We start from the raw sequence: 27,969 nt of genomic DNA, 5'->3' as shown, positions 1-27,969 counted from the left end.
CACGTTTTTATTCCTGCTTTGTCCCCCCAGAACTGAGCTGTCACCATGAAAGGGAGAGGAGACGGGGTGAGAAAATTTGGAGGGGTAAAGGGAGCGAGAGTGCTGCCGTGCCGTAGTGTCTCTTATAAATAAATCAGCAGGGCACAGGCTGGTAATTATTACTGAGTGCATAGCATGCCCCATAATATAGCAAAGTATATCAACATTAACTATGTATGTCCTGAATACACTGACAGATAAAACAGTGGTCCCTTTTCTGTATGGGCTTTATTGGTGTATCGCCAGTCAGAAGCCAAAGGCAAGAGGGGCCTATTAACTTGTTAACTTGGTATCTATTAAACCAGATTCACCCTTAAGCTGGAAAGATTTTATAACTGGATGAAAAGGGTCATTTGGAAGAACCTAATTACAGATTTTGTTTGGATGTTATTAATATTATATTATATGGCAAAGGTTGGAAGGGAAAAGGGAAGGCTTTTGCCTCTCAATGGGGGATTTCACCCAAACACAACTTAAGCTTTTTGAAAAGTAAACATAATTTCAAGTAACTTTGCAAAGGCTTTGTTTAGCCTTTTCACGATTTTTTTATTTAATGATATTGTTTGGAACAGTTCCCTAAGCCCCGCCCCCTGTTCCCCTGCTGATCTGGCTGACTACTTTGAGACATAAAGAAAATAAATGTAAATAAAATGTAACAGTAGTCGACTGTCCTCAGCCTGCATCCTCCCAATCCCACAATTCCCTGCACACATGATGTCAATAAGGAAAGGAACATTACAGTGCAATGCATTGTGGGTTATGTAGTTCCTGCATGCTGTCTGTAAGCTGTGGAGAAGTTGTTACATTTATCAGTAGTTTAGTCCCTCCTCCCCTGCCAGGATTTCAATTATGTATGTATGTATGTATGTATATCTTTATTTATACAGTGCTACTTATGTATGCAGCGCTGTACAGTAGAATACATTTATACAAAACAAGGGGTTATTAAGATAATGGATAAATACAAAGTACAACAATAAATACAAATAAATACAAGGTACAGTTGCAATAAGAGTCAGAAATACAAGATGATGGAGGTCCCTGCCCCGTAGAGCTTACAATCTATATGGGAGGGGTAACTAACAGACACAAATGGGCAAATTGATGCAGATAAGGAGAAACTGTTGTGCAGTTGGATTTCAGCATATAAAATTGTATTTATTCATACTTAGTGATAGATGTATTGGGGGTTTCTGTGTGGGGGGCTCTTTTGCAAATTTTGGTTTGGAAGCCAGAGTTCCCCATTAAACGAACATATAAGGGATGGATAAGATATACATAGAACTATATATGCTGCTCCCAGCCCCTTTCAGCATTTCATGGTTTGCTGTACGTTACAGTATTCATTGCTATATGTTACAGTATTCATTGCTGTACACCCAACGTAGACTGAGTTGCTAAATTTCAATCAGACCTAAAAGCCTGAGGTTCCAATTGGGGACCATGAGCATGAATGCGGAAATGGGTAATTGTGTTGCTTTCAGAAATCCTGAAATTGAATGAAATATCACTGAATCTAGTTCTCAAGGTTGGAGTTAGAAATACATAAACCGATAGAAATGCCAACTGGCTTGGATGTAACAGTCCACGTTGTCTATCCCTGTATAGTGAGGAGCATTTGGTTTTCTGTTAGTCTGCAGGAGTCGCAATACTTCATAATCCACCGGCGTTTTTTATTGCTTGCTGCAGTTCCGCCTCCTAATATATTCAGAAGAGGTTATAAAAAGAGACTGCTTGTTCACTCGCACATTAATGGGGCTGTCAGCATGTAACGTTCCTTCACACCAGATTAAAAATACAAGAGGGGGTATAACCTGAGAAGGGAGCTGGGAACCAACGCGTATAGAGATTGACAGTGTGAAAGGTATAGAGAAAAGCTCCTACGGGATGGTATTGTGGCCCTGTAACTTTAGTCCCGCACCATGCGTGTTGGGTGACGGGTGCTCATGGGGTTTTGCTTTCCATCTTTTTCTTATACTGCACCCAAATTGCTGTGCACCATAGGCTGTAGGAAACCCTAATGAGCTGCAGAGCATCTCCACACAAGAGAAATTGCAGGTTCAGCTGAGATACTCTAGTAACTATGGTAAGGTGTAACTAGTGGTACCTGTGCCAAGTAGGGATCAATACTGTCTATATTGTCATTCTCCCTCAGGTATTTCTTGGCTCTCTCTGCTTCTAGTAGAATCCTAAATCCATTCTAGGGAAAATATATGACAAGTAATTATAAATATAAATATCAATAAATTAATGCAACTCCTGTGTAAGATAACATTGGCAAATCGTACCCAGTAAAGTGGTAAGGTCCAGGTACAGACCCCGAGCCTCTCGCTGAAAATCACAAACACAGAGGTAATCAAATGAGAATCAAATTGCTCACCGAAGTCCACAAGTGGTCCGGGTGCCCAGAGCCCCGAACCCGCAGCTAAAGGCAGAAGCCTCAAACGCAAAACGAAATTGAACTCCAAACGCTCCGGACACAGGGGTATATGCTTAAAAGCTGGTCTTTATTATTCCATTAACGCTTCATTCGCGTTTTGTGCGCGTGCGCACTTAATCATAGGCTATGATTAAGTGCACACGCGCACAAAACGCGTTAGGCGTCCTGATTTTAAATGGAATAATAAAGACCCTCTCTCTGCTTCTAGCCACCTCCACCAACCATGTGTTTTTTGTCACAGGAAGGCAGAGCTGTGGTTATATATATATATTATAGGTCACTGTGGGCTGTCACATCATTGTGGCATTGAGACACTTGGCTTGTAAAGTTTCACCCTAGCTAACCTTGAATCTGAATCGCATTGGGCACAATGTCTTTAGTAGTTTTATTCAATGAATATAATTGTAAAGCAGTAAGTCAGTAAGACATAGATCCTTAATGTGTGTTTTGTTAGGGTTACTCGAATAAACAGTTAATGTTCTGCTGGGAGAGAGACATTTAGGAGTAACATAAATTGGAAGGACATGAAAAAATGCGTGGTAGGGACTTGAAATTAAGTGTCAGTGGAGGGTATAGAAACCAATAGGAAGAGATCATTGAATAATGGTTGGGTGAAAACAATGACTATTCGAGATAAATGGAAGACCTGAAATAACCTTTCCAGTTGAAAAGAAAATGGCCAGATTAGATGGACCTTTTGGTCTTTATCTCCCAAGTTTTATGTTTCTACAGAAAAGGAAATATTATTTCTAGAGTTCCTTTGTCTTCTCTCTGGCCTTTTGTCACCCACTCTAAGCGCTATTCTAAAAGCGTAATGCACTGACTTACAGAATAATGTTTCTTTTCAAACCCCTTAATCCTATCCTTACATAGGGGTTTTATTTACATGGTGCCAGTGGTGGACTTAGCTCCATTAATGTTAAGTGCACACACCGGACAATGAGAGCAGCAGATGAGACGTAACTCGAGCTGTGAAGGTAGATGTTGATAGATTGTGTGGGAGCCTTTGGTTGGTTCTCATTTGTGACTTTAGTTTTCTGAAACAATGAGCAGAGTCAGATCACCCAACCTGAGCTGATTAGTATTTGAAAACCAGGGTCATCTTTTATGACTCAGTGGGGTATCTGTAGTTTAATGGACATTTCTGAAGTAATCTATGCAAACCAGTCGGCAGTTAGCTGTTGGACTCTCTTGTTTAGGGTGCCCAATAGGCTTTTATGAGATGTTCTTTGTGATTATCAGTTAATCTAAATATATTGTATGTACGTGAAGGAAAATGTTCTCATTATATGCTTGTTGTGTTTTGCAGACCTGTGCTGGCTGTCTATCTGGACCGAGCTCTAAATGAGGACGTCAACGGGAGCCAACTTGGAAATATAACCTCCCTCCCCCCCCCCCTTTTTAATTTATTTTTGGGTGTTTTTTAATTATTGTTATAATTATTATTCGGGAAGATGCTGCTCCACGCCGAGAAGCCTCTGCCGTTCCATTTATGGACTTTTTTAGTTTTGCTTGGTTCCTGGATTGCAGCCGGGGATGGGACTCCTAAAAGCTTCAGGACTTTTACAGGAACTGACTGGAGCTTGACTCACCTAGTAGTACACAATAAAACCGGGGAGGTGTATTTGGGAGCCATCAACAGGATTTACAAACTCTCTAACAATTTGACTCTCATGCGCACCCATGTAACAGGACCAGTAGAGGACAATGAAAAGTGTTACCCTCCGCCCAGTGTCCAGTCCTGCCCCCATGGACTTGTCTCCACAAATAATGTGAACAAGCTGCTACTCATTGATTACTCTGAGAACCGATTAATAGCATGTGGGAGTGCCTCACAGGGGATCTGCCAGTTTCTACGCCTTGATGATCTTTTCAAGTTGGGTGAGCCACACCACCGGAAGGAACATTACCTCTCCAGTGTCAATGAGTCCGGGACCATGTCTGGTGTTATCATTGAGGTTCCAAATGGCCAAAATAAACTCTTTGTTGGGACCCCTATTGACGGAAAGTCAGAATATTTCCCCACCCTCTCTAGCCGCAAATTAATGGGCAATGAAGAAAATGCTGAAATGTTTGGCTTTGTCTATCAGGATGAATTTGTGTCTTCGCAACTCAAGATCCCCTCAGATACCTTGTCCAAATTCCCTACCTTTGATATCTACTACGTGTACAGTTTCAGCAGCGAGCAGTTTGTGTACTACTTAACTCTGCAGCTGGACACCCAGTTAACTTCACCTGACTCAACTGGAGAGCAGTTTTTTACATCCAAGATTGTCCGGCTTTGTGTAGACGATCCCAAGTTCTACTCTTACGTAGAGTTTCCCATTGGTTGCATCAAGGATGGGGTGGAATATCGGCTGATACAGGATGCATATCTGAGCAAGCCTGGGAAACGCTTGGCTAAGGAGCTGGGCATCTCAGAAAGGGAAGACATTCTTTTCACAGTCTTCTCACAAGGACAGAAGAACCGGATCAAACCCCCCAAAGAATCTGTCATGTGCCTCTTCACCTTAAAGAAGATCAAGGATAAAATTAAAGAGCGCATTCAGTCTTGCTACAGAGGTGATGGGAAACTCTCTCTGCCTTGGCTCTTAAACAAGGAGCTTGGATGCATCAATTCAGTAAGTTATCTGCATTTATGCTATGTAATTGATTACTCAGTATTAACCACTTTGATTTGCTGTTGTAAGATTTATTGGTATCCTGTCTGACAGCAACATCCCATTGGGACAGAAGGCAGAGCTAATCTATGAGACGTATGGGATACTGAGCCAGAGCTTGGTGCCTATAAGTTATATAAACTGCAGATTTTTGACTGGTTAAGAGCAGCCTTGGGTCTCTGACATGCATAAATGAACTGATTTTATACATAGGTATATATATATATATATATATATATATGTGTGTGTATATGTACAGTATATACAAAATGCATGGAAGCTGCACACCATAAAAAGTTATGATACCTGGGTGCCTGTGCAAACAAATAATTTAAACAGGCTTAGAGTGACTGCACACACAAGATTTTCACACACAGTCGTGGAGTTTTGCAAAATAATAGTCAGAGGTTTATTTTTACCAACGTTTCAGTTCCACACAGGAACTTTCGTCAGGCATACCACACCACAGTGAGAAACAAACAGTTATAAGCCCAAAAAGGGCGCCAATGTTGTTGCTAGGGCTAGCAAATAGATCAATGTTTGACTAATCTCCCCGAATTGCCATCCCACCGGCGAAAATGTAAATCGCCGGTGGGATGGCACACGCGCAGGCGATTTCGGCAAATTGCCGAAGTTGCCTCGCGAGGCAAATCGTGCCGCCGCGTGTGCCATCCCACCGGCGACTTACATTTTCGCCGGTGGGATGGCAACTGATGGCAACTCGGGGAGATTAGTCGCTCACGAACAGGGAGATTTGTCGCGGGCGACTAATATCTCCGTGTGCCAGAGCCCTTAGAAAACACAGTTTGTTGCCAGCATCTAATGAATATTTTGGACCTTTTGACAGCAAAAATTCAAGATGATGATCCCGTCTGATCATTTTCAGGCCACTTAAGAAGAGAATGCTGAATAACAGCTTGCCTAGAAAAATTCTAAATTGCTTTTCTTTTTTCAGTCATTTCAGTGAGGCTTTTTGCCTTTCTCTGTGCAACTGGTGGTTTCATTTCAGCCTTATTTGGCTTTCATTGTTTTTGTGATTTGTAGCTCAGGTTAATTCACTCCTGTAAGTTATCAGGAACGATAATCTTTTTGCAGATAACAGTAATAACATACTTGAGAGAGCCTGCATTTATAGGTCGAGATTAGAGGGAGCCTAGATTATTCCTTCAATAAGAGCACAATATTTATCCTTGTTACCCACAGTGCCACATGCAAGCCTTGCGTTGTTCTTGAGTGCGGCCGGAGACTGACGCTCTCTCCTTTGGCCACCAAAACATTTCAGACTAAAACAACTGTTGTGAATGAATCCCCTTGATGTGGGGGATACTGGGAATCACCACCAGTATGGCACAATTGTCTCCTCCACTTCAATGGGTCATTTTACCCTTAGGTGGCATTGCTTTCACTACAGGGGGAATTAATGTGCTGGCATAGATTTTTGCTATTTGTCTTCACAGGTTATCAGAAAACCTGCAGCTCGGTCTGTTATCTATCAGCCATGTTTGGCTGGCTGAGCCTCCTTTGGTATCATACCTTGCCCCTTACCTTTCTGGCTTTCTATAATATAACCAAAATGCAGTAGTTGGAGGTTATAAGGGATTTCATGGCCGGCCTGCCATAGTGGTTGCTTTTTGCAAAGCATTTACTGCAAGCTGAATCGGTAACAATATTTCCATTAGATATCTAATTAGAGTAAAAGGTAAAGTTAGTGTTTCATTTTTCACCTACTTCGTGCCCTGTGATTCTTTGCATCATTTTTCCCTTTATAGGGGCCCGTGGTAAATGGCCCCTTTGCTGTACCATCTGCCTGTGAGTTGGACATTCCAGCGGTATCTCCTTAGGAACTGGACTCGTTGCCCCTGGTGTCTGGCTGTACATTATCCTGTGACCCTGTACTGAGCAGGGAGTTGGCTCACACGCCGCCCCTTACTAATACAAAGGCCCATTGACATCCCAGTAGCCAAAGGAACCAGCTAAATGTGTTAATGTTGTTGGTGAGAGGACACTGGCTGTAAAACTTCCTTTCCTACTCAAATGCACCATTTAGGTCGTCTTTTCTTTTTCATAAAATCCAGAGCAAGTACAACACTACATTGCAGATATAAGAACTTAAAGCAACTTTTCAGCTTGTTATTTAATGCTTTTATTTAACATTTAGGTCTTCTGTTAATGAACCAATCTATCCCCCCTATACATATAAGCATGTTATAGTTTCTGCTGGTCTTGTAGTGCTGCTGTACTGTATCCCACATAAAGCACAACCCTGGGCACTGCAGCACTGTATGAGTAATGAGGGAGAACTCCTTAAGTTAAATGTAGAGTTAAGCTGGCCATACAGAGCTTGCCAAACTAGCAGATCTTTCCTCAATATGCCCACCTAAGGTGTGCAATATGGAACTGATATGATTGTTCGGACCTAGGGCCAAACGATTGGATCTGTCGGAGGCCCCTTACACGGGCAGATAATGCCGAATTGGAGGCATTTTCATAGGGTGCCAGCTTCCATTAACCCCAGACTCCAACAATCACCCCCAAGATAATAACTTGGTTAGCTCTGGACTGGTAGATAGAGAGCTACCAGAAAGTCTGTTTACGTATACAGGTATAGGACCCGTTATTCAGAATGCTCGGGACCAAGGGTATTCTGGATCAGGGGTCTTTCCGTAACTTGGATCTCTATACCTTAAGTGTACTAAAAAATCAATAAAACATTAATTAACCCCAATCGGATTGTTTTGCATCCATTAAGGATTATTTATATCTTAGTTGGGATCAATTAAATGAATGGTTTAATTTCTACAGAGAAAAAGGAAATCAGCTTTAAAATTTCTAATTATTTGATTAAAATGGAGTCTATGGGAGACGGGCTTTCCGTTATTCGGAGTTATTTGAATAATGGGTTTATGGATAAGGGATCCCATACCTGCATTTAATTTCTGTACACTGTCAAATAAAATGTCCAATTAATGTTGCGGGTCACTATACCATTTATTGCCTGGTTTCACCGTGGCATTTATGTTGTAGACTAGTATTTTAGTTGCCTGTGGTTTGTATTATGGAATGCAGTTGCTACATAAGCCAGATTTGGCCCATGTGGAACTGTCATATTTGGAAAATTGTATGGAATCTGTAAGATGCATATAACACAGGTTGTCAAAAAAAAAAAAACTAAACAAAAGATATTTTGCTAAACAGTTGGGGAGCAAATTGGGCCATTTGTTTGGACCTCTAGCTAATGATCAGATCACACAGAATTTAGCTGCCTGTTCCCTCCAAATTGAAATCTCGCAATGCTGGCGAGGAAAGCTGTCTTCTAATTACAAATACGCGCAACTTCTGTTTTCTTGGAATAATTGTCACTGAAGTCATTCTAATTTAAAAATGATGATAAAGCTGTGCGCGATCTGAGCTGAAATGGTGCCGTAATGAATGGGGGGAGCACATTGGAGTGAAAGACGCAGACGATCTCTACAGATTGGGAATTAACATAATACATAATCCAGGTAATAGCATAAAAAAAACAAGTGCAATCTGTTCTGAAAGATTCTCTGAAAATGGTTTCCCATCTCAGGGTGGCAGAAGTTTTTATACCACGTGCCCCTAGCAATCTCCTTAATCTCTAGTGAAACTACATCTCCCAACACTGGCATGTAGCATGTAACGCTAGTACAGTACCATGTAGCGGGGTTACTGCACCTGGTTGTAAATTTGATTATAGGGTTTCTGTCATGGATTTTATTTACAAATTACACTGTTTACATAGCAAATAATTCACTCTAACATTTAACATTTTATTCTTCAACCAACAAATGTATATTTTTAGCTGTAATATTGGTGTGTAGGTGCCATCTCAGTGCATTGTGCCTGAGTCTAAGCTTTCAGCCAGCGCTACACATTAGAACTGCTTTCAGCTAACCTATTGTTTCTCCTACTCCCATGTAACTGGAGGAGTCCCAAGCCGGACTTGGATTTCTTACTATTGAGTGCTATTCTGATACCTACTGGGAGAATCTATCTTGCTCCCTTCCCATTGTTCTGCTGATCGGCTGCTGGGAGGGAGGGATATCACTCCAACTTGCAGCACAGCAGTAAAGTGTGACTGGAGTTTATCAGAGCACAGGTCACATGGCTGTTGCACCCTAGGAAATGAAGAATATCGCTAGCCCCATGTGAAATTCCAAAAGGTATAATTAATCCTTACTTTAGGCAAAACAATCCTATTGGGTTTAATTAATGTTTACATTTTTTTAGTAGACTAAAGTATTAAGATCCAAATTACATAATGGATAACAGGGGCAGGGAAGCTGGAATTTTGGATCATAGTATGATAGTATGTATGTACAGTATGTATGTATGTATATCTTTATTTATAAAGCGCTACTTATGTACGCAGCACTGTACAGTAGAATTCATTAATACAAACAGGGTGTAAATAAATAAATAATAATACTTTTTTGCAGTATTCAAATCCAGTTCATGTTCAACCAAACTGATTTATTAGATACTATATATTAATTGGTTGGGTCGGAAATCCCTACACTGTAAAAATACTGTATCATGCTTAAAGATTGTGACGGTAAAGACTAAGGGGCAGAGTTATTAACATTTTTTCAAATTCAAAAATATTAAGAGCTCTAAAATCTAGAATACTTGCTCATTTTTATATATAACCCCCCCCCCCCTCTTAAAAAAGTGACAGTGCAGGGAAATCAAATTCTACTGGTTTAATTTTTAATGAGATTGCTAAATAGCTTGAATTTTGAATACATCTGTCCAAGCATAACCGGGCATGGTTGGGGCAGGGCAGTGGTGAGGATCTAAGTTGTCCCATTTTTGATGAGTCAAATGTTGGTTATTTGTTGGCAGTTGAAAGGGCATCTAGGATCAAGTGCAGTGATTCTTGTATAAAAAGCCATTATGGCAAGTTGCTGATAATAAAGATAAAATATTTATCAGGCTGTATATGGTAATGGATTCCCGCGCCTGATGCTTTTCTGCCTTCTGTTCTACATGAGCTTATTGTCTCGGGGACACCAGGGAGACCTGCAGCTTTCCAGGATTCATAAGCTGGCACTGCCATCGCCCATTGCTGGGAGGCAGCAGTTATAATGCAGAGTCGGTGATTACAAATGGGTGCATTAGCCTATCCGGTTAGTACAGGGGGGATTTCCGCGATTTTGTTTGAGTTTTTTTTTTCCAGTGCTACAAGAAGAGAATTGCCAAAAAATTGCCCTCCATTTTGCTCCCTATAGAAATTGCATATAAAACTCTCATTCTGGTACAGGTATGGGATCCGTTACCCGGAAACCCGTTATCCAGGAAACTCAGAATTACTGGAACGTTCGTCTCCCATAGACTCCATTTAATCAAAGAATTTTAAAAATTATTTCCTTTTACCCTGTAGTAATAAAACTGTACCGTGTACTTGACTCCAGCTAAGGTATAAGTAATCCTTATTAGATGACAAGTCTATTGGGTTTAATGTTTTATTGATTTTTTTTTTTAGTAGACTTAAGGTATGGAGATCCAAATTATGGGAAGACCCCTTATTCGGAATACCCTTGAGCATTCTGGATAATGGGTCCTGTACCTGTAATAGCATTGGGAGCAATGGATTCTTTAGCAGTGGTTACGTTTTTAGAGTGGGGTAAAACAATACATGTATAATATATATGTCCAATACATGATAGAGGTGTATTTTACCTTTAATACTGTAGAATGCTGACGTCTGTGCTTGGTTCCTGTCTAGGCTGTGCCAGGCAGGGGCACTCTCAGATCCCACACCATGTCATTTACAATCCATATCAAGGAAGCAATCCTCGTGCTTTGGGGAATATGGATGTGCCTTAATTCTTTGTCTTTTTTGCTATTTAAACCTGCCTGTCATTGTCATTTATTATTTAGCCCTGACAAAGAGCAAGCGCAGCTCGGGACGCCATGCTCTGACTAATGGCACGCTCACCTTTATCTGCCGCTGCTCCGCACTCCTTTAGTTTAGCTCATTAGCCCAAGTGTAGATCACAGTTCTGCATCTTGCACCCCCCATCCATTATCGACTCGTGTATAAGTCAGGGACAGACAAGTGGAGGCCCTGTATCTTGTACAGGTATGGGACCGGTTATCCAGAATGCTCAGGACCTGGGGTTTTCCAGATAAGGGATCTTTACGTAGTTTGGATCTCCATAACTTAAGCCTGCTAAAAATCATTTAAACATTGAATAAACCCAGTAGGACTGTTTTGCCTCCAATAAGGGGTAATTATATCTTAGTTGGGATCAAGTACAGGTACTGTTTTATTATTACAGAGAAAAAGGAATCATTTAACCATTAAATAAACCCAATAGGGCTGTTCTGCCCCCAATAAGGGGTAATTATATCTTAGTTGGGATCAAGTACAGGTACTGTTTTATTATTACAGAGAAAAGGGAATCATTTAACCATTAAATAAACCCAATAGGGCTGTTCTGCCCCCAATAAGGGGTAATTATATCTTAGTTGGGATCAAGTACAGGTACTGTTTTATTATTACAGAGAAAAGGGAATCATTTAACCATTAAATAAACCCAATAGGACTGTTCTGCCCCCAATAAGGGGTAATTATATCTTAGTTGGGATCAAGTACAGGTACTGTTTTATTATTACAGAGAAAAGGGAATCATTTAACCATTAAATAAACCCAATAGGACTGTTCTGCCCCAATAAGGGGTAATTATATCTTAGTTGGGATCAAGTACAGGTACTGTTTTATTATTACAGAGAAAAGGGAATCATTTAACCATTAAATAAACCCAATAGGACTGTTCTGCCCCCAATAAGGGGTAATTATATCTTAGTTGGGATCAAGTACGAGGTACTGGTTAATTAGAGAAAAAGGAAATCATTTTTAAAAATTAGAATAACTTGCTTATAATGGAGTCTATGGGAGAAGGCCTTTCTGTAATTTGGATTCTGGATAACGGGTTTCTGGATAAGGGAATCCCATAGCTGTACTACAACTCCTAGCACCCTTAGAGAGCCATTTGCCCAAGCCTGGGGTAAGTTCACGCATGCAACAGTCATCATTCAGGCAAATAATATAAAAAAAATATAAGATTCTTGTTCCAAAACCTTGCAATCTAAACAGCACTGAGCAGCAGACAGTAATGTGTGTCTGGGCCCAAGCTTTAGCACTTGTGGAAGAAAAAGTGCATTTGCATGTGGTTTCAAGGTGTGATCTTTACATGCTTGACATGGTTTCTAAGTATAATTTTTGCATATTTTGTAGCATTTATGCCGCGTAAGTAAAAAAAAAAAAAAAAAAAAAAAATACATATTTCAGCAACAAATAAACCACACTTTGTGGCAAATATACAAATGCTTTTTTTTTTTTTGGCCCCCCCTTTCTGCTTTTATAATCTCTAGAAGGTAACGCCTGTATGTATGGTTTGTCTAAGCAGCTTTTTAATCATTGTGATCTCTTAATTGCTCTGCTTTACTGCACCGATGGAAAGATTTGATTGCTTGCATCACAGTATAGAGCAGTGCATTTATGGTTTCTGCCTGTGCAGGTTATGGGCACATTTTGTTGTTGTTGAATCTCTATATCGTAAGTCTACTAAAGAATTATTTCAACATTAAATAAACCCAATAGGATTGTTTTGTTTATTATAGCTTAGTTGGAATCAAGTAGAAGGCACTTTATTATTGCAGAGAAAGTAAAAGCTTTAGTGGCCTTTAGTGCACCTTATTATTAGGTATGGCCAGTTGTGGGATTATAAACAGCTGAACTCCAATTCTTTTAGTTACTTCCTTGTCTAGTGTGAAGCTCCTCCCCTTTTGCTTTCTGAATCCTCCTCTCTCCAACGATGATGACCTCAAAGAGATGTCTACTGCTCTTGCATAGTTTATTTTAATTGAAGCAGAGGCAGTGAGCAAGCCCAGTTGGCCGCTCATTGGGCTTTTCATGGTCTTAAGAGAGGAGGGATCAGAAAGCAAAAGGGGGTGGAGCTACAGGCTAGGCAAAGTAGTAACTAAAAGAACTGCAGTTCAGCTGCTAGTAACAGATAAACAAAATAAATCTGGGGGATGTACAAAGTCATTTTAGGGGATTTTAAAATAAAAGGCTAACTTATCCTTTAATGTCTATATTTCTGTAATGCTTGGGCAAGCAGAGCAGACTCTATTGCCTATTCATTGTACCTCTAAACTGGCACAGCTGGGTACATTTATTCTGCTCTGCCCGTTGCACCACAGGAATGTCCGATCCCAGGCCTCAAGTCCTTTCACAGGATTTCAAAATCCCCTGGTTTGATGATCCGGGAGATAATTAGTGATACATTCATTCTAACTGACTCACTTGTTTTTACAGAGGTTAAACCTTGCCGCTTGTCTGTTCCGGCCCTTGGGCCCTGGGATTGTGCACCTGTGGTTACAGCAGGGGTGGGGGTAAAATTCCAGGCCTGTGGGTTTTAACCTGTCAGGTATTGAACATGTGACAGTTGGCGTGATTATACCGTGTACGGGGCAGGAGCTGTGCTTGGATGGTTTCATGCCCTCTCTATGCACATTATGGGCACACTCAGTGGCATATGTGTTTTTGTTTGCTTTTTTATTGTATAGGATTAAACAAAAGGCCACATTTTGGGGCAGTTCTGATTCTGACCCTGTGACAAAGCACTGTGTGTGTCATTGCCCTAGCAGCCCTAACATATGAGGTTTAAGCAATGGCTTTGATAGGGGAGGCAGGGTCTTAAAGCGTGAAGAATTTAATGGTACTATTTGAGACAAAAAGGGATGCCATGATTATAACTGGGTTGTTTAAAGGCATAGTTTCACAGAGCGGGCACTTAGCTTGTGCAAGACCTGGTGGGAAGGAAATGAACCAGAATTGAAAAAAAGACTCTTTAGTACTTGAGCCCTTTCTAATAACGCAGTCATTGATGTTTATATAATAGAAGGTGTTGTGTAGGTTGACCCGAAAGCCTCAGATGGGCTGGGGTTGAAAATTGGGTGATCATTGTGGGTTTGGTGCAGGTCACACTCGGGAAGTGTGCTTTATGTGTGCTTCTTAAGGTTTCCTGTGTTGGAAGTGGGAGGGGCGCACAGAAGTAGTGCAGAGTGTAAAGGCATGGTTAAGGGTTGGGCAGGGCTCCTATCAATAGGCCACCTCTGATGAAGTCCCCAGGGACTGGATGAAACGTGTTAAGAGTTTTGGTATTTTTTTTCTGCACTTTTTCTTTTAAATGAACGTAAATAAGTGTAAATGTTTTGTTTCAAGACTGAGGTTGGTCACTTTTGCTTTATCCGTGTACTGCGGGTCCTACAATAGCAACATGTTGCAGGTTTGGGTCGGGTGCAGATTAAGATTTGGGTGTTAGGGTCTGGCGTGGGTTGAATTTTTCCTGATCTGCACATCACTTGTTAGAACTAAGAATGACCTGAATAATATCTTCATTCCTATGAGTGCGCTGGCATGGCCCAGCCAGTTACTATTTAGATCTGTGGGTAACTGCATTTTGCTAAGTGCCCGCCCAGCAGAGCCAATACCATGGATAATACCTTGCGATAAGTGGTACTTCATTATGAGGTGTAATTGCTCTGGGTTAGTGGAAGGTGTGCCCAGTTGCACACAGGTGGGCATATCCATCTCCGCATTGGGGAAGGTTAGAGTTTTACGTATTTATTAATGAGATTTTAATGTCTTTGTTGCAAAAGTCTCCCTTTGGACCTGTGATGCTTTAACTGATGCTCCGCCATGCTGTGCTTTATATCGACCTTACAGCAGGACGCCAGGCACAGCTTCCTTTTCTGCTGGGTGGGAGCAGAAATTATTTCAAATATCTGAAGATTATTTTTCTTAATTGTTTGTTTTTTTTTTGCTTTGATTTTTAGCCTTGATTTACCCATTTCTAACTGTCCGAGAAAGCCCCCTCCGGTCACTATGGAGATAACACAAGTATAGTTAACGCATATCAGGGTGAATGTTGCTCATTGTTTGTAACCTTTACAATTTGCTGTTTGGAAGGGAGATAGCTTTTGCTTATTACCAGCAAAGCTAATAATGCCATGTTTGACAGCATCTTTAATTAAGCAAACCTAAGTATGTATCATTGCGCTAACGAAGGCCTAATGGCCTGTGTGCATTCCTCCAATGAGGCTGCTGGTGCCGCTTGCCTGTTCCTTCTTGCCTTATTGGTACGGCTCCAATTATATGGTAAGAGTATCACAGTGAGTATGCAGGGGCCGGCACCCAGCGCCAATACATGTGTATGAGATGTGCACGTCACAGCCAGGGCAGGGGATAGAAGTGCTGCATGGATAATGGTGCAACACAGATAGGGGCGGCAGGAGATCTGCAGCTGTCGGCTCATTAAACCACATCTTTAATTGCTGGCTGCTCATCAGGTGCATTTGGCATAAGATACATAGGCATGAATAGAGTAAAGGGTAAGTGAACCGCACACAGAAAATAAACCCCCCGTCTTCAGGTATTGTGAGATAACAACTGAACTTGTGAACTGCCTACTCAGCAAGCATTTAAAACACCTAAGGGGAAAGTAAACTCCCAAATAATATCTTGCCTAATCATAATTCTTGCCTTCTTTTCAACATAAATACTGTACATTCATTGCAAATGTTCTATTATTTTCTAAATAAAGTATTGACTGCAGTATTTTTCTTTCTCTGCCCTGTTGGTTCAGACTTTTAACACAATGTAGCAGAAGTCGGTTTCAAAGGCCAAGGGACAGAAAAACACAGGTTTCAGCTGCGATTAGGTTTACAAAAAACTGTAATTAATTAAACGTATATGGAAGCTGAGAGGAGCATTTTAAAGAATAATTTTAAAGATTTTGATGGAAGGGGGGTTATTCTCTGGCTGTGCGTTCTGAACTGTCTTTGCACTGAAGGTTTTATTTTAGAACTATGGAGGACACAGGAGGTACTTTATATGTTTTGAATGGGAAGAAGCCCTGAAAGGATGAGATGGCATGGGTGGAAGTATGCCAGGGCTGACAATGTTGAACATGGTATAAAAAGGCTTTACACTGGTTACTCTTTGGCATGTAGGTAATTTGGAATCCTCATTTAGATAGGAAAAAAGATATTTACATTTGTAGATAAGTTATGAATTGGCAGCTCAGTGTGGGCCCATTTTAGAGTTCTGATTGGTTTATACTCTGGGCGTATGACTGACGTTGGACACAGGAGCCAGAAAGAACGCTGAGCATATACAGATAATGGGGTCCAGACCTTTAGAGCTGCTTTTCTGTACATCTGCACGGCTGCTCAGTGACTTAGATGTTTCTGAAATTGCATCCTTAGGTGCCAATGAATGTGTCCCGGTGCCCAATAATCAGGAGACAACAGGGAGAATGCCGTATCTAGATTGTGCCATTGCCAGTATTTTATTTTCTCCAGTTGGAATGAGTATGGATTGTTTAGGTTAGTGAGGACCCCATGACCAGTCAGTGGGGAAGGTACATGCGGGCACAGAGATGGGATTAAGCCTCCCCTGCTAGGCCATCATTAGTGAGGTTTGAGGGATTTACTGAAAGCCGTGTGGTGTTCTGTCTCCTGGTGCTAATTATCATTTATTAACTTTATGTTGTCACTCAGCGGGCTCACCCTCGGGGAAATTAGCTAAGCAGGAATTGTACGCAAGTGAGGAGCCATCAGGGAGCCTCTGATTTAAAGTGGCATCTAGACTACCATGTGCAGTTGCCCAAATACATACAAACACATTATGAACAGCCTGAACAAAACGGTCAGTCCCAAACTATGTGCATGGCAATCTAGGGGGCTTTGAGCATTGACGGGGCAGTCAGCTTGAAAGCCAGTTAGGGGCAGATATGCTTGCCTAGATACGACTGAAAGACTGGCTATTTGCTCTCCTAGATACCCCTTACAAAGCAAAGGTCATAGAGCGGTTATGGTAAGATTAATGGTAAATATGTATTTAGTCTTCTAAATATGGTGTTTGACTAATGGTTGGACCTTCAAGGGGAGCTTGAGCTCTAATGATGTTTGGGTTTGGGTTGTGTTATTGGTGTCTAGTTGCTCCCTATGAAGCCTTTGGTGGCCGGTAGGTGCTTCCTGCCAGTGTATTTAGAAAATGGCACATGTGGCTTCAGCCTTAGTGCTTCATGTTTGTTTCCCTAGTACAGTATCCTTTATGAATAAGAAGGCCATATAATGTTATGTAAATTGCATTGTGCTTTGGACAGCAGTTACCATTATGTATTTTTGGCTCTGAGCTCCATTCCCCCGGCATTAATGCAGGCAAATTGCAGCCCTGTCTGCTCACAAGTATTTGCTCATGGAAACAGAACAGCTAGCCACGCGTGATTATGCCGCTGATTTGCACACGCTCACAGCGGCTGCCTTCTATTCTCATGCGATTAGATGTGCAATTTCCATGTGGCGGGCTTCACTCTATAATCCTATATAGTGCACAAATGTCTGCTCTGTGACTCTCCAGCTGTTGTTTAACCAGAAGTGGCAGCGGGTTTGGCAGGGATGCTGTGGGCTGTAGGGACATTCCACCGGAACATCTCTGATAGAACAGCAAGTGAGCTAGGCTACAGAAGGTGTATGTATAGGGAGGGCCCTAATAGCCTTAAACAGAAGTAAGTGAGCCAGTCCAGACTTTGTAGCATATCACAAGAAGGTCCTTGATGGTACTTACATACATTTGTAAGACCTCTGAGAGAGCAGAACAGTAAGTGAGCCAGGCCACACTATGTAGCAATGCTTAGGAAGACCCCTGTGAGAGCAGTAAGTGAGCCAGGCCACACTATGTAGCAATGCTTAGGAAGACCCCTGTGAGAGCAGTAAGTGAGCCAGGCCACACTATGTAGCAATGCTTAGGAAGACCCCTGAGAGAGCAGTAAGTGAGCCAGGCCACACTATGTAGCACAATGATCAGTCAGGACCACACCAAGGATGTGTGAATGGAGCTAGTGTTTATTTGTAGCCAATAACATGGATTTGTACAGTGTTTATTGTCACGTTTTCTAAATGAGGAATCTGGGTGCTACTGACCCGTGCTACTCCTATAAAAATGCATGTATGTAGTATGTGGGCACTGTGCTGCTATCTACTTTAGTATGTAACAATCGAAGAGGAACAACTTGCATTTTTCACACCTTTACCCCAGGTTTCTGCTCACACTCTTGTCTCACATCTATATTTAGGCAGTCCTTCTGTCTATGCCACACTTGTCTTCATACTATAAATGCCAGTTAGCCACCATTCTTTTCTCTCTTTCTCTATCTTTTTTTTCTAAATATCACACTGAGTGTTGAAAACAGATTGTTAAAATCAGCTTTGCAAATATAGCAACATTCCATTGTGTTACTGGCCGCCCTGGGGCCCACTAGTTCTTTTCTTCGCTAGTTCTGATATAAGAGCATGCGATTTGTACTTTATAAACATTTCTCATAGCTAAGTGGGTTTTGCCTTCAAAGATTCAATTCTGCCTTGAGTTGTGCTGTCAAAATAATACAGTGAATTCTGTACCCCCTATTGTAAAATATAAGGAGTTCCATGGCCATATAAAGGGATGAGGCCGAAGGCAGAGTGCTTTTATTATACAGGTCATGGAACTCTGAGGTCACGTTATCATGTGACACAAATTAGATCACTAAGCACCAATTATAAATTATGACATCATTAGGTATCATTTATATGGGGAATAATGTACCCCCAACTGTAAAATATAAGAATACTATAAGTTACCTTGTCTATTTAAAAGCTTTTTATTTTACAAAAATGGGTATAAAAATCACAGGATATTTATTACTCTTGTGTATTATAAATATTTATACATGTGTGCCTACATAGGGATCCTTGTATGGGCATAGGATCAGTTATCCGTAAACCTGTTATACGGAAAGCTCCAAGTTACAGGAAGACCATCTTCTATAGACTCCATTTTAATCAAACTATTTGAATTGTTCTCTGTAATAATAAAAATCACCCTTTTCTCTGAAATAATAAATCAGCACTTTGTACTTCATCCCAACTTAGATTATTTATAATTAATCGTTACTGGAGGCAAAACAATCCTATGGTGTTCATTTAATATTTAAGTGATTGTTTTTAGTAGCCTTACTATATGGAGATCCAAATTACGGAAAGAGCCCTTATTCGGAAAATGCCAGGTCCCGAGCATGCTGGATAACGGGTCCCATACCTGTAATAGGTAGTGTATGCGTTTATCAAAGCACATTTCAAAAGATACCAAGCAGTGGTTGGGTCTTGGGATTGATACTGACCAGGACACTGTTTGGGAGGGGTTCTGATCATCTTCTGTGTGTTTCCTTTGGGTACTCTGGAGTCCAAATACATTCTGATTAGGTTGAGATTAGTTTTCTTTAAATTTAAAGATAGTCCAACTGATAAGATCTTTACCTGGTTTGTCCTCTTTAGACCATGGCGCTGTTACTGGATCATAACATTGCCCTTCGCCAACCAGTTGGGAGAGGAGTCCTTGCCCAATAGGGTTTTCAGCCATAACTGGCTGATCTCCGGCTAGATGTTTCTTGGCTAAGCAGCCATTTTGGACCCATACACATGTAAGCTTTGTGGGGAAAGGGATTTATGTGAACAATCCCTGTCTATATTACAGCTCTGCCTTTCTCTAAACAGAGATTATTAAATTTCATCATTTTTAGGTCATTATTCATATGAATTAATACTTGTCCTGGGATTTAACCATTTCTACCAGTAGCCTTTCTGAACTAACACAATCCCTGCCCCCCATCATTAGGAGGCTAATCAGGCAGGCAACTTTTTTTTATCCCCTGTAACATTTGTTGTGTATTATTTCCTCACTCACCGGCATCTCCTAACCCACCGTATTCTCTAACCTAGACAGTAAGGCATCAGTAGGAATGTTTAGCTAGAAAATCCCTAACGAGGCGGTTTGATGTTAATGAGCTAATTGTCAGTGTAATTATTTATTGACGGCGAGGAAGCGCTCACTGCTGTGGAGGCTTTTTCGCGGGTGTGCAGCTGTATTTGTCATTTCCCAGAGAGTTTGTTGAGACAAAGCAGAGAGTAGTAAATAACAGCAGCCGCTGTGGCGGTTTTTATCCTATTGCATATTCAGCAGTCAGTAGCGACGCAAATTGGCCTGCCGACTGCCTGCGCCGAGCAGGTGATGGGATTTCACTCTGGCTCACAGGCTGCAAGGTGGGAAGCTCTGCCAGAGTTAAATAACTCTACTGGTTACATTCCAGTGATCCCATTGCACTTTTCATTTTCTCCTTGCTGGGGACCTAAATATCTTGGCAGCCAAACAGGCCAGCACAGGAATGTAATTTGCCGCACACTCCCCTATAAAATATTCCCTCGCATAAAATAGGCCGCCTCCAGCTTACTGCTCGGGCGTCGATATGCAGAATCGCAGAGTGCATTGCCAAAAAATGTCCATTTTTGTAATGAATTAAATTTTTTTTTAATGAATAAAAATTGTAATCCTAAGCGGCTTTCCAGTATGTATTAATTTATTTCTGTGTTATTTGTAAATGAATTAAAAATGAAAGCAGTACTTGTTTATCCCTTTCGGCACCGCTGGTTCTGTCTTTTGAAACAAGGTAGTAGCCGTGTATGCTTCTGCCAAAGGATGGTGAGCAGCTGGCTTCTGCTGCATTTTTTAAAGTCACAACCGCCAGGGCAGAGAATAGAAAGGGACAAGTTATATATTGCTTTCCATGGCAGATTTGGTCAAAGAAAATACTGAAAATTTGCAGTGCTTTATATTGTGAAGATGCCTAGTAGTAGGATTTTTTCCTAAATATGAATTTCACAATCCCAAATTTGTAAAATGTCTAGGATGCCTTTATCTACTGACCCATCTACTGACTTATCTGACCCCCCTCTTATATACTCAGAGCACTTTTTATTACATGAATCCCCTGGGCCACCTGCTTTTCATAGTGCAGCAAGGCAGAACAAGCATCAAGTTTGCTTCTTGTGAGCATTTAGCATTAGCCCCCCCCCCCCCCCCCCAAGTTGCCCAGTCTCTCAGTTGCCCTGTCATGCTGTTCCATTGCCCAGACCCTTTGATCTGCCAGCCAGAGGGGGGTAGACGGGAGACTGTGGTTGTTGTGGCAACATCTATCATCCCTTGGTGGCGGTGATATAAAGTGATTTCACGGTTCACAGCATCTCCCAGCTCCCAACTCCATTTCTGCCATCCCCTTTTAACAGCGACTGGATGAGCTTGTGTCGCTCGGAGGCTCTGCTGTAGCTGGAACGGCGCAGAATATTAACTCCTCGCTCGGAATCCTCGTGCAGGATTGTGCCCAGTCTCTCGTAGCGCCAGAGCTTGCATACTGCTCATTTATCTCATTATACACAGAATTATATAGATATCTGTGCCTGCCACCTTATTTATAAACTGTATGATAACGGTGAAATTGAGGGTCCTCTTAATGACATGCCTGTGCGTGTGTGTATGGCTTTGTCTGTTCAGTTGTACAGTGCCCCCGCCTGCATAGGGCTTCTATTATTCCTAAACTGTATATTAGGGTGATCTAGGGAAAATTAATCTGCAATGAGCTTGCAAATAATCAAGAAAGGATACTCTGAGGCTAATGGTGCACAAGGTGTTTTCAGGCATTCCCCATTCACGTCAGTGGGAGGTGGCAGGGGGCTGTTTTGGGTGCTGGGTGCCATTATTGGGGCCTAGAGCTGCACATCACTGCCCAGTATTAAGGGGAAAAGGCAATAAACCTCTAATTTTGTACCATTGCATTATCCCATAACAACCAATTAACTTGTGAGCTTTCACTTCTAGGTGTTCCTAATGGTAATGTGTGTTTACTGGCATTGTGTGTGGACTGTCACATGTCCAATGTATTATCCCCATAACCCGGGTTTCCTTAGTGCATGCAGGGTGAGAGAGGGGTGATTTATAGTACCAGTCTCCCAAAGGCCTTCCCACCGGTGGCCTAGTATTAATACAGTCAGCAGAGCACTTAATGGCAAGATGGATGCCTAGATTATTACCAGCCTGCCTGCAGCGTGCCGCTTATCTGCATTGCAAATTGAGGTGCGTCTTAGAGCAGCGACTATAGCCATACACAGAACTTAAACTGACTTAATTTAACCCATCCTTGCCACTGGTATGTGTAATGCTTTAGTTTGGACCCCTCTGTCCTTGTTTGAGTATTTAGCCTTCAAGTTTAAGGATTTTGTGTAAAATCTTCAATCTTTTTGACTGGAGCTGAGCTTTTAACCTCACAGATGCCAGGATAATATCAGACTTGTGTTTGTGGTTCTGGCCTCAGAAGCTGATATTTCTGCCTAAAGCGTTTTCGCCGACTCCCTATTTCCAGCTGCACCCACCAAGAGCCTGTGTGAGAGCCTGACTGAATACACAGGCCTCGGGGCGGAGCCTGGCATCTCTGTGGCAGCCATGATAAATAGTAGCCAAGGCCTGTGGCAGAGCAGCTGGAGAGTATTGGAAGAGTTCCTGTGGTGGAAGGGAAGGGAATGAGGAAGCCGTTCCAATTTCAACCCTTTAGTAAGAATCCCTTAGTATCAGCACTGGGAAGGGACGTTACAATGCACACTCTATGTACCAGTTTCAGGGCTCATAATATGAAAGGCATTCCCACTTTCCCCAACCACTAAATGCGCCTTAGCTCCCTCCGGCACCAACGTGTGCTTTTTTATTTATATGGAGCAGTACGTGGTACTGCAAAGACCTAACCAGGCAGATTACTGTCATGTTGGCAATGGGTAAATTTATTGCAAGCACTCGTTTGTGGAAACTTTCCAACAGTGTTGCACGGGCTAGGCTGCCATTAGGATAATAAAAATAGGACTTCACAACCTATAGTCTTTCAGTTGTTGGACTACCAGCATTTGGCTTTTGTAGGGTACCTAGGTTTGCCCCCTGGCCAGACCGGGGCTGGTATTACAAATTTACCAGCAATGTAGTTGCTGGTAAATTTGTAAAACTCTTAAGAAAACCCCAAATCACCCCAAACTTACCTTTTTCTTCCCGGATTGCTCCAGTCCTCTGGCTGTCATGTGTCATAGCCCTGCTATGATGTCACTACACTATCACAGCCCGTCCCCCCTTTTGTTCCCACCCCCCCACTGGCCTTAAAAGAAAGGTGGCATCCATAAGGGTGGCCAAACATCCTTCTTTAGGCAGGATAGTCCTGCGCAGGATGTCCTTTATGGGGCCTGCCTTTAAACGATTATATAAATTACCTTGCTTCTACTAAAACGGCGGGAGCTGACGGCCGCAATAACCATTGCCGTATTTTTATTATAATTTTATGTAGTTGTCCTTGGCAACACAGTATGATATTCGCTGAATAAATATTTCTCCTAAGTATATTTTGTATATTTTCTACAACTATGTATCTTAACTCATCATAAATTATATTTGATTTAGGGTACGTCTCCAGCCTTAAGACTTAAGTAATTAATTTAAGCACTATATTATATATATATTTGGTATAATTTAATAAAGTAAAAATGTATATTAATATATATGACCCATGATGACATGAGTTATAGTTGGTGCTCAGTAATGTATGTTGTGTCAAATTGCTCACTAAAATTTGTGTATTATGGTATAATAATAATATACCCCCTTTTGTAAAACACAAGGATATTAGAAGTCTTCCACAGTTCCTTGACCTGTATAAAACCCTTGTACATTTATATGCTCATGGAATCCCGTGGTGACTTTTAATATCCTTATATTTTACAATAGGGGGGTACATTATTCACTATATACACTCACATAAACACATGTAGCAGCTAGGGCTGGGCGATATACCGTTTAATACCGAATACCGGTGTTTTTTTTTTAAAACTATATTCATTTTTCAGATACCGCAATACCGGGGTGTCGGGGTACTCACCCGTGCGGCCCAGTCTCGTGCGTGTGCGCGCGCGTCCCGTTGTCCGCAGGACGTTGCGCACGCATGTCCAGTTGCGCACGTACATGTCAAAGCGTGCACGTCCGCGACGCGCTGACGGCGCCGGTTCTGCGCATGCGTGGGGGGTATTTAAAGCTATCAAACGCCTCCTCCTGTGCTATGTTGTCTGCGGCCTTGCCTGGGAAACTAAGCCTGCCGGATTTACCTTACGACTGATTTTCAATACTGCAGTAATTATTCTCTAATTTATTAGGAAATGGGGTTAACACCTAATCATGCATGGAAAAAAAAAATACCGTCAAATACCGTGACACCGATATAATTTTGAAAAATACCGTGATATAAATTTTTGGTCATACCGCCCAGCTCTAGTAGCAGCTGTATCCTTTTTGGAGAATTGGAAATGTGCAACCTAGGCTTTTGAGGTGCTGGGAGTTGTATTGAAGGACTGAAAGTGGAAACTAATATAAATTGCTACTGTTGACTTACATCCCTCTATACCTGCAACTGCCCCGAACAGTCACCCCTGAGACAGATCTGCCTCCATGAGGCCAGCATTACCCAGCCCCAGTCATGCCCAGGCCAATAAAAGCAAACAAAGAGCAGAGTAGTTTTTGTTAAAATTGAGCTGATGCTGATCCAGATAAAATTGTTTCTTAAAAAAAAAATGTGCAGGATGGCAATGTAATGAAACAGAACCTAACAAATTTGAAATCTGCTTTCCTATTTGGTAGCGGTTTCCCATTGAGACGGAAAACATTCACTTATTGCCTTTATCTCCTTTTATAGATCAATTAAATTGCCTTTTTAATGACGCTTATCTGTTCTATGCATTGCTCCTAATTGTACAGCTGCATGTTGATGCTTTGTAAGTAAAAAAAAAAAAAAAAAAAAAACAAAAAAACCAAAATGTGCTCTGTGGAAGAGATGATACGCCATGTTCATTGTCAGAGAGGCTTATGTGCTGATCCATGGTTATCCAGCACAATGAGACAACCAGATCAGTTATGAATTTTGAAACTGGTAAAGGAATGCACCCACATATATCAATAAATGTGTAACTTGATTTTTATCGTGTGTTTTGATTATCCTTTTTCTCAGGACAGTTGTTTGCAAGGTACTTAAGGTGTCCATACACAGGCAGATTTAAGCTGTCGACATGACAACTTTTTTGCCCATGTATGGGGTCCTCTGACAGGCCTACCTGACCAATGTCTGGCTGAAAAATGGGCAGTCAATCGCTCAGGTTTATTTTTCCTGTTGGATCAAGGACCACAAGGGCTCGTTGATGTGGTCCTCTCCTCAATGGCCCTTTATCCCTGTTGTGATGCAGTCGTTTGGCACCTTAGGTGTGCATATCGGGAAAAGGTTTGCTTATTTGGCGACCTCAACTGCCCATAGGGGCAGCACTGACATACTGAATGCTGACTGCTGCGGAATATTACCTAATATTACCTATCAGTAATACTTTATAAAAATTTTCTAAACTTCTGTCTTCTCTGTTCCCTCACAGCCTCTGCAGATTGACGACAATTTCTGTGGACAGGATTTTAACCAGCCACTTGGAGGGACAGTCACCATAGAAGGGACACCGCTGTTCCTGGACAAAGAAGATGGAATGACCTCAGTAGCTGCCTATGATTATCGGGGACACACGGTTGTGTTTGCTGGAACCCGCAGTGGCCGAATGAAAAAGGTAAGGGGCAGTGTTGCACATTCCCATTGGGGAACCCTCCATGATATCTGTGTTGGGGATTACTATTAGGGGTTGCTTTGTTTATATGGTGGCTGCTCTGCTGATGGTTCTAGATCCATGTCCTGCCAATGCTTACCTTTCAGTGGTGTCACAGTTGCCCCAGTTTCATTCATTATATGATATTAAGGAGAATATTGAGCATTTACAATTAATCTCTAGCTGTGGATGCTTGAAGTTGTTGTTTGTGACTGGCGTTTATGGACTATTATTTCTCCTTGAAAAAATGTGTTTACCCCTCGGTGGAGGCTGGCAAATACCAAAAATGTTCTTTGGCTTTGTGTGTTAGCCAATATGGCAGCACTGAAAGTAAAGTTGTGCGTGCATTTATTGTGCCCTTGTGCAGCCATTCTGTTGGTTAATCTGTCTTACTGTATCACCGTCAGTAGTTACCCTGTCTAGTTATTTCTAAATATGCTTTTTAGTATTCTGACATATCCCCCAAAAATATCCATACAAAAATGTCAAGATTTGAGGTGAATGACACATGGCGTTTCCGCTAATCAGATGTGGGATGTAACGGCAAAGCCATCGCTGAAGACACCGCCTGTCACTTCTCATTCTTCCCCTGACAGGTGTGGGCTCGGCAGAACAATACATTTATCACTCCTGCTAAAAAAAAAAAAAAGGGGAAAAAAGTTAAAAAAAAGAAAAAAAGCTGACAACCCTTTTTGTTCACTTGTCTGTGGATTATTCTGTCTCTGGTTTTGCAAATACACCCCTTTCCCACAGAGAATATTAGTGAACCCACGAACGCTCTGAATAGAGTGATTAGTTCTAGGTAAAGTGGAAGATGTCCCAGTAAAAATTCTGCTCTATGTAGGAGTTTATTCCTTTGATACACCCAGATGGATGGTACAGCTTATCTGAGCAAAACATGCATTCTCTGTGTTTTTATATGTATTAGTAGGAGCTGCCATATTGCTTGCTCATTAGACAGTCCTGGTATACAAATAAAAAAGTAAAAAAGGTAATTCTTCAAAAATGTTTGTATTTCAAGGGAATGCTATTAGTGAGAGTGCAGGATGAGGATACTCTTGCATACAGCTTCCCCAGCTCCATATTCTCATTGGATAACTATAAATTTTGTACATTATCCATCCCAACTATAGTGACATAATGAAACAATCTGCTCTACCTGCAGCCCTCAAGCCAATAGCTTGCTTGTGGTTCATGCCCCCCTGCTCTTTGTTACCCAGGGGAAGATATGCTTGTGTGCATTAGATGCATTAGATGCATTAGTTATAAAATTCCAGTGTCTACTCTGACTCACCAGCAGGGCAGGGTGTGACGTTACAATGGTAGTAGTCTAGATTTAGGCAGTTCCGTTGCCATCATGACCTGCTGAGACCCCTGTTGCTATGTTTCTGATGTTGCAAAGGCATTTCAGGGTGTGGATGGATTTCCTGAAATGATTTGTCTATGTTGTGTGTTTCCTTTGATCCCATTACACTGACACTGTTGCAATGTAACAAAACTGTTTCTTCTGTTCCACTGCATTTTATATTCTACATCTTATCATCTACTAGTTCTAAATATATCTGAATAGAGAGTAGAGGTAGGCATCCCAAATTGGCTTTGTTTGAGTACATAAGGCTCTCCCTGGATAACTGCTATTCAGAATATGATGCTATCCTAGGTGCTGCTGAATATGAACAAAATACAGGTATATGGTACCCATTATCCAGAATGCTTGGGACCTGGGCCTTTTCAGATAAGGAATCTTTCTGTTATTTGAACCTCCATACCTACTAAAAATCATATAAACATTCATTAAACCCAATAGGATTGTTTTGCCCCCCAGTAAGGATTAGTTATATCTTTTTTGGGATCAAGTACAAGGTACTATTTTATTATTACAGATATAAATAAAATCATTTTTATAAGTTCTAATTATTTGATTATAATGGAGTCTATGGGAGATGGCCTTTCCATAATTCAGAACTTTCTGGAGGTTTCCAGGTAACGGATCCCATACCTTTACATTGTCACCCTTGGTTAGAGAGAAAAAAAAAAAAAGCAACTTTATATCCCAAATTGATGTCTTGGATGTTTGGAAAGAGTGGTGACGGGGTTAAGGCGTCCAGCAGCGAATCAGGCGTGGGGCTGAGGCGTCTCCGGCACATGTGTGCAGCTTATCGCCAGGAAGCCTGCGCATAGCAGGAAGGCAGAGTCTCAATATAGATC

General features: G+C 41.5%; 1 protein-coding gene across 5 annotated transcripts in view; it reads left to right on the top strand.

Moving 5' to 3' along the window:
• Nucleotides 1-27,969, top strand: part of plxna1 (plexin A1) — a 226,735-nt gene that overhangs the window by 24,523 nt on the left and 174,243 nt on the right. For all 5 annotated transcript variants that reach the window (XM_031899707.1, XM_031899706.1, XM_031899704.1 and 2 more), the window contains 2 exon segments: nt 3,789-5,100; nt 25,543-25,725. In XM_031899707.1, coding sequence (XP_031755567.1) covers nt 3,934-5,100; nt 25,543-25,725 — 1,350 coding nt within the window. In that variant the 5' untranslated portion in view covers nt 3,789-3,933.

This window comes from Xenopus tropicalis, chromosome 4 (genome assembly GCF_000004195.4).
Source record: "Xenopus tropicalis strain Nigerian chromosome 4, UCB_Xtro_10.0, whole genome shotgun sequence".
NCBI classification, from domain to species: Eukaryota; Metazoa; Chordata; class Amphibia; order Anura; family Pipidae; genus Xenopus; species Xenopus tropicalis.
The sequence above is the reverse complement of the archived record's forward strand: the minus strand, read 5'-3'. Positions and strand labels throughout refer to the sequence as shown.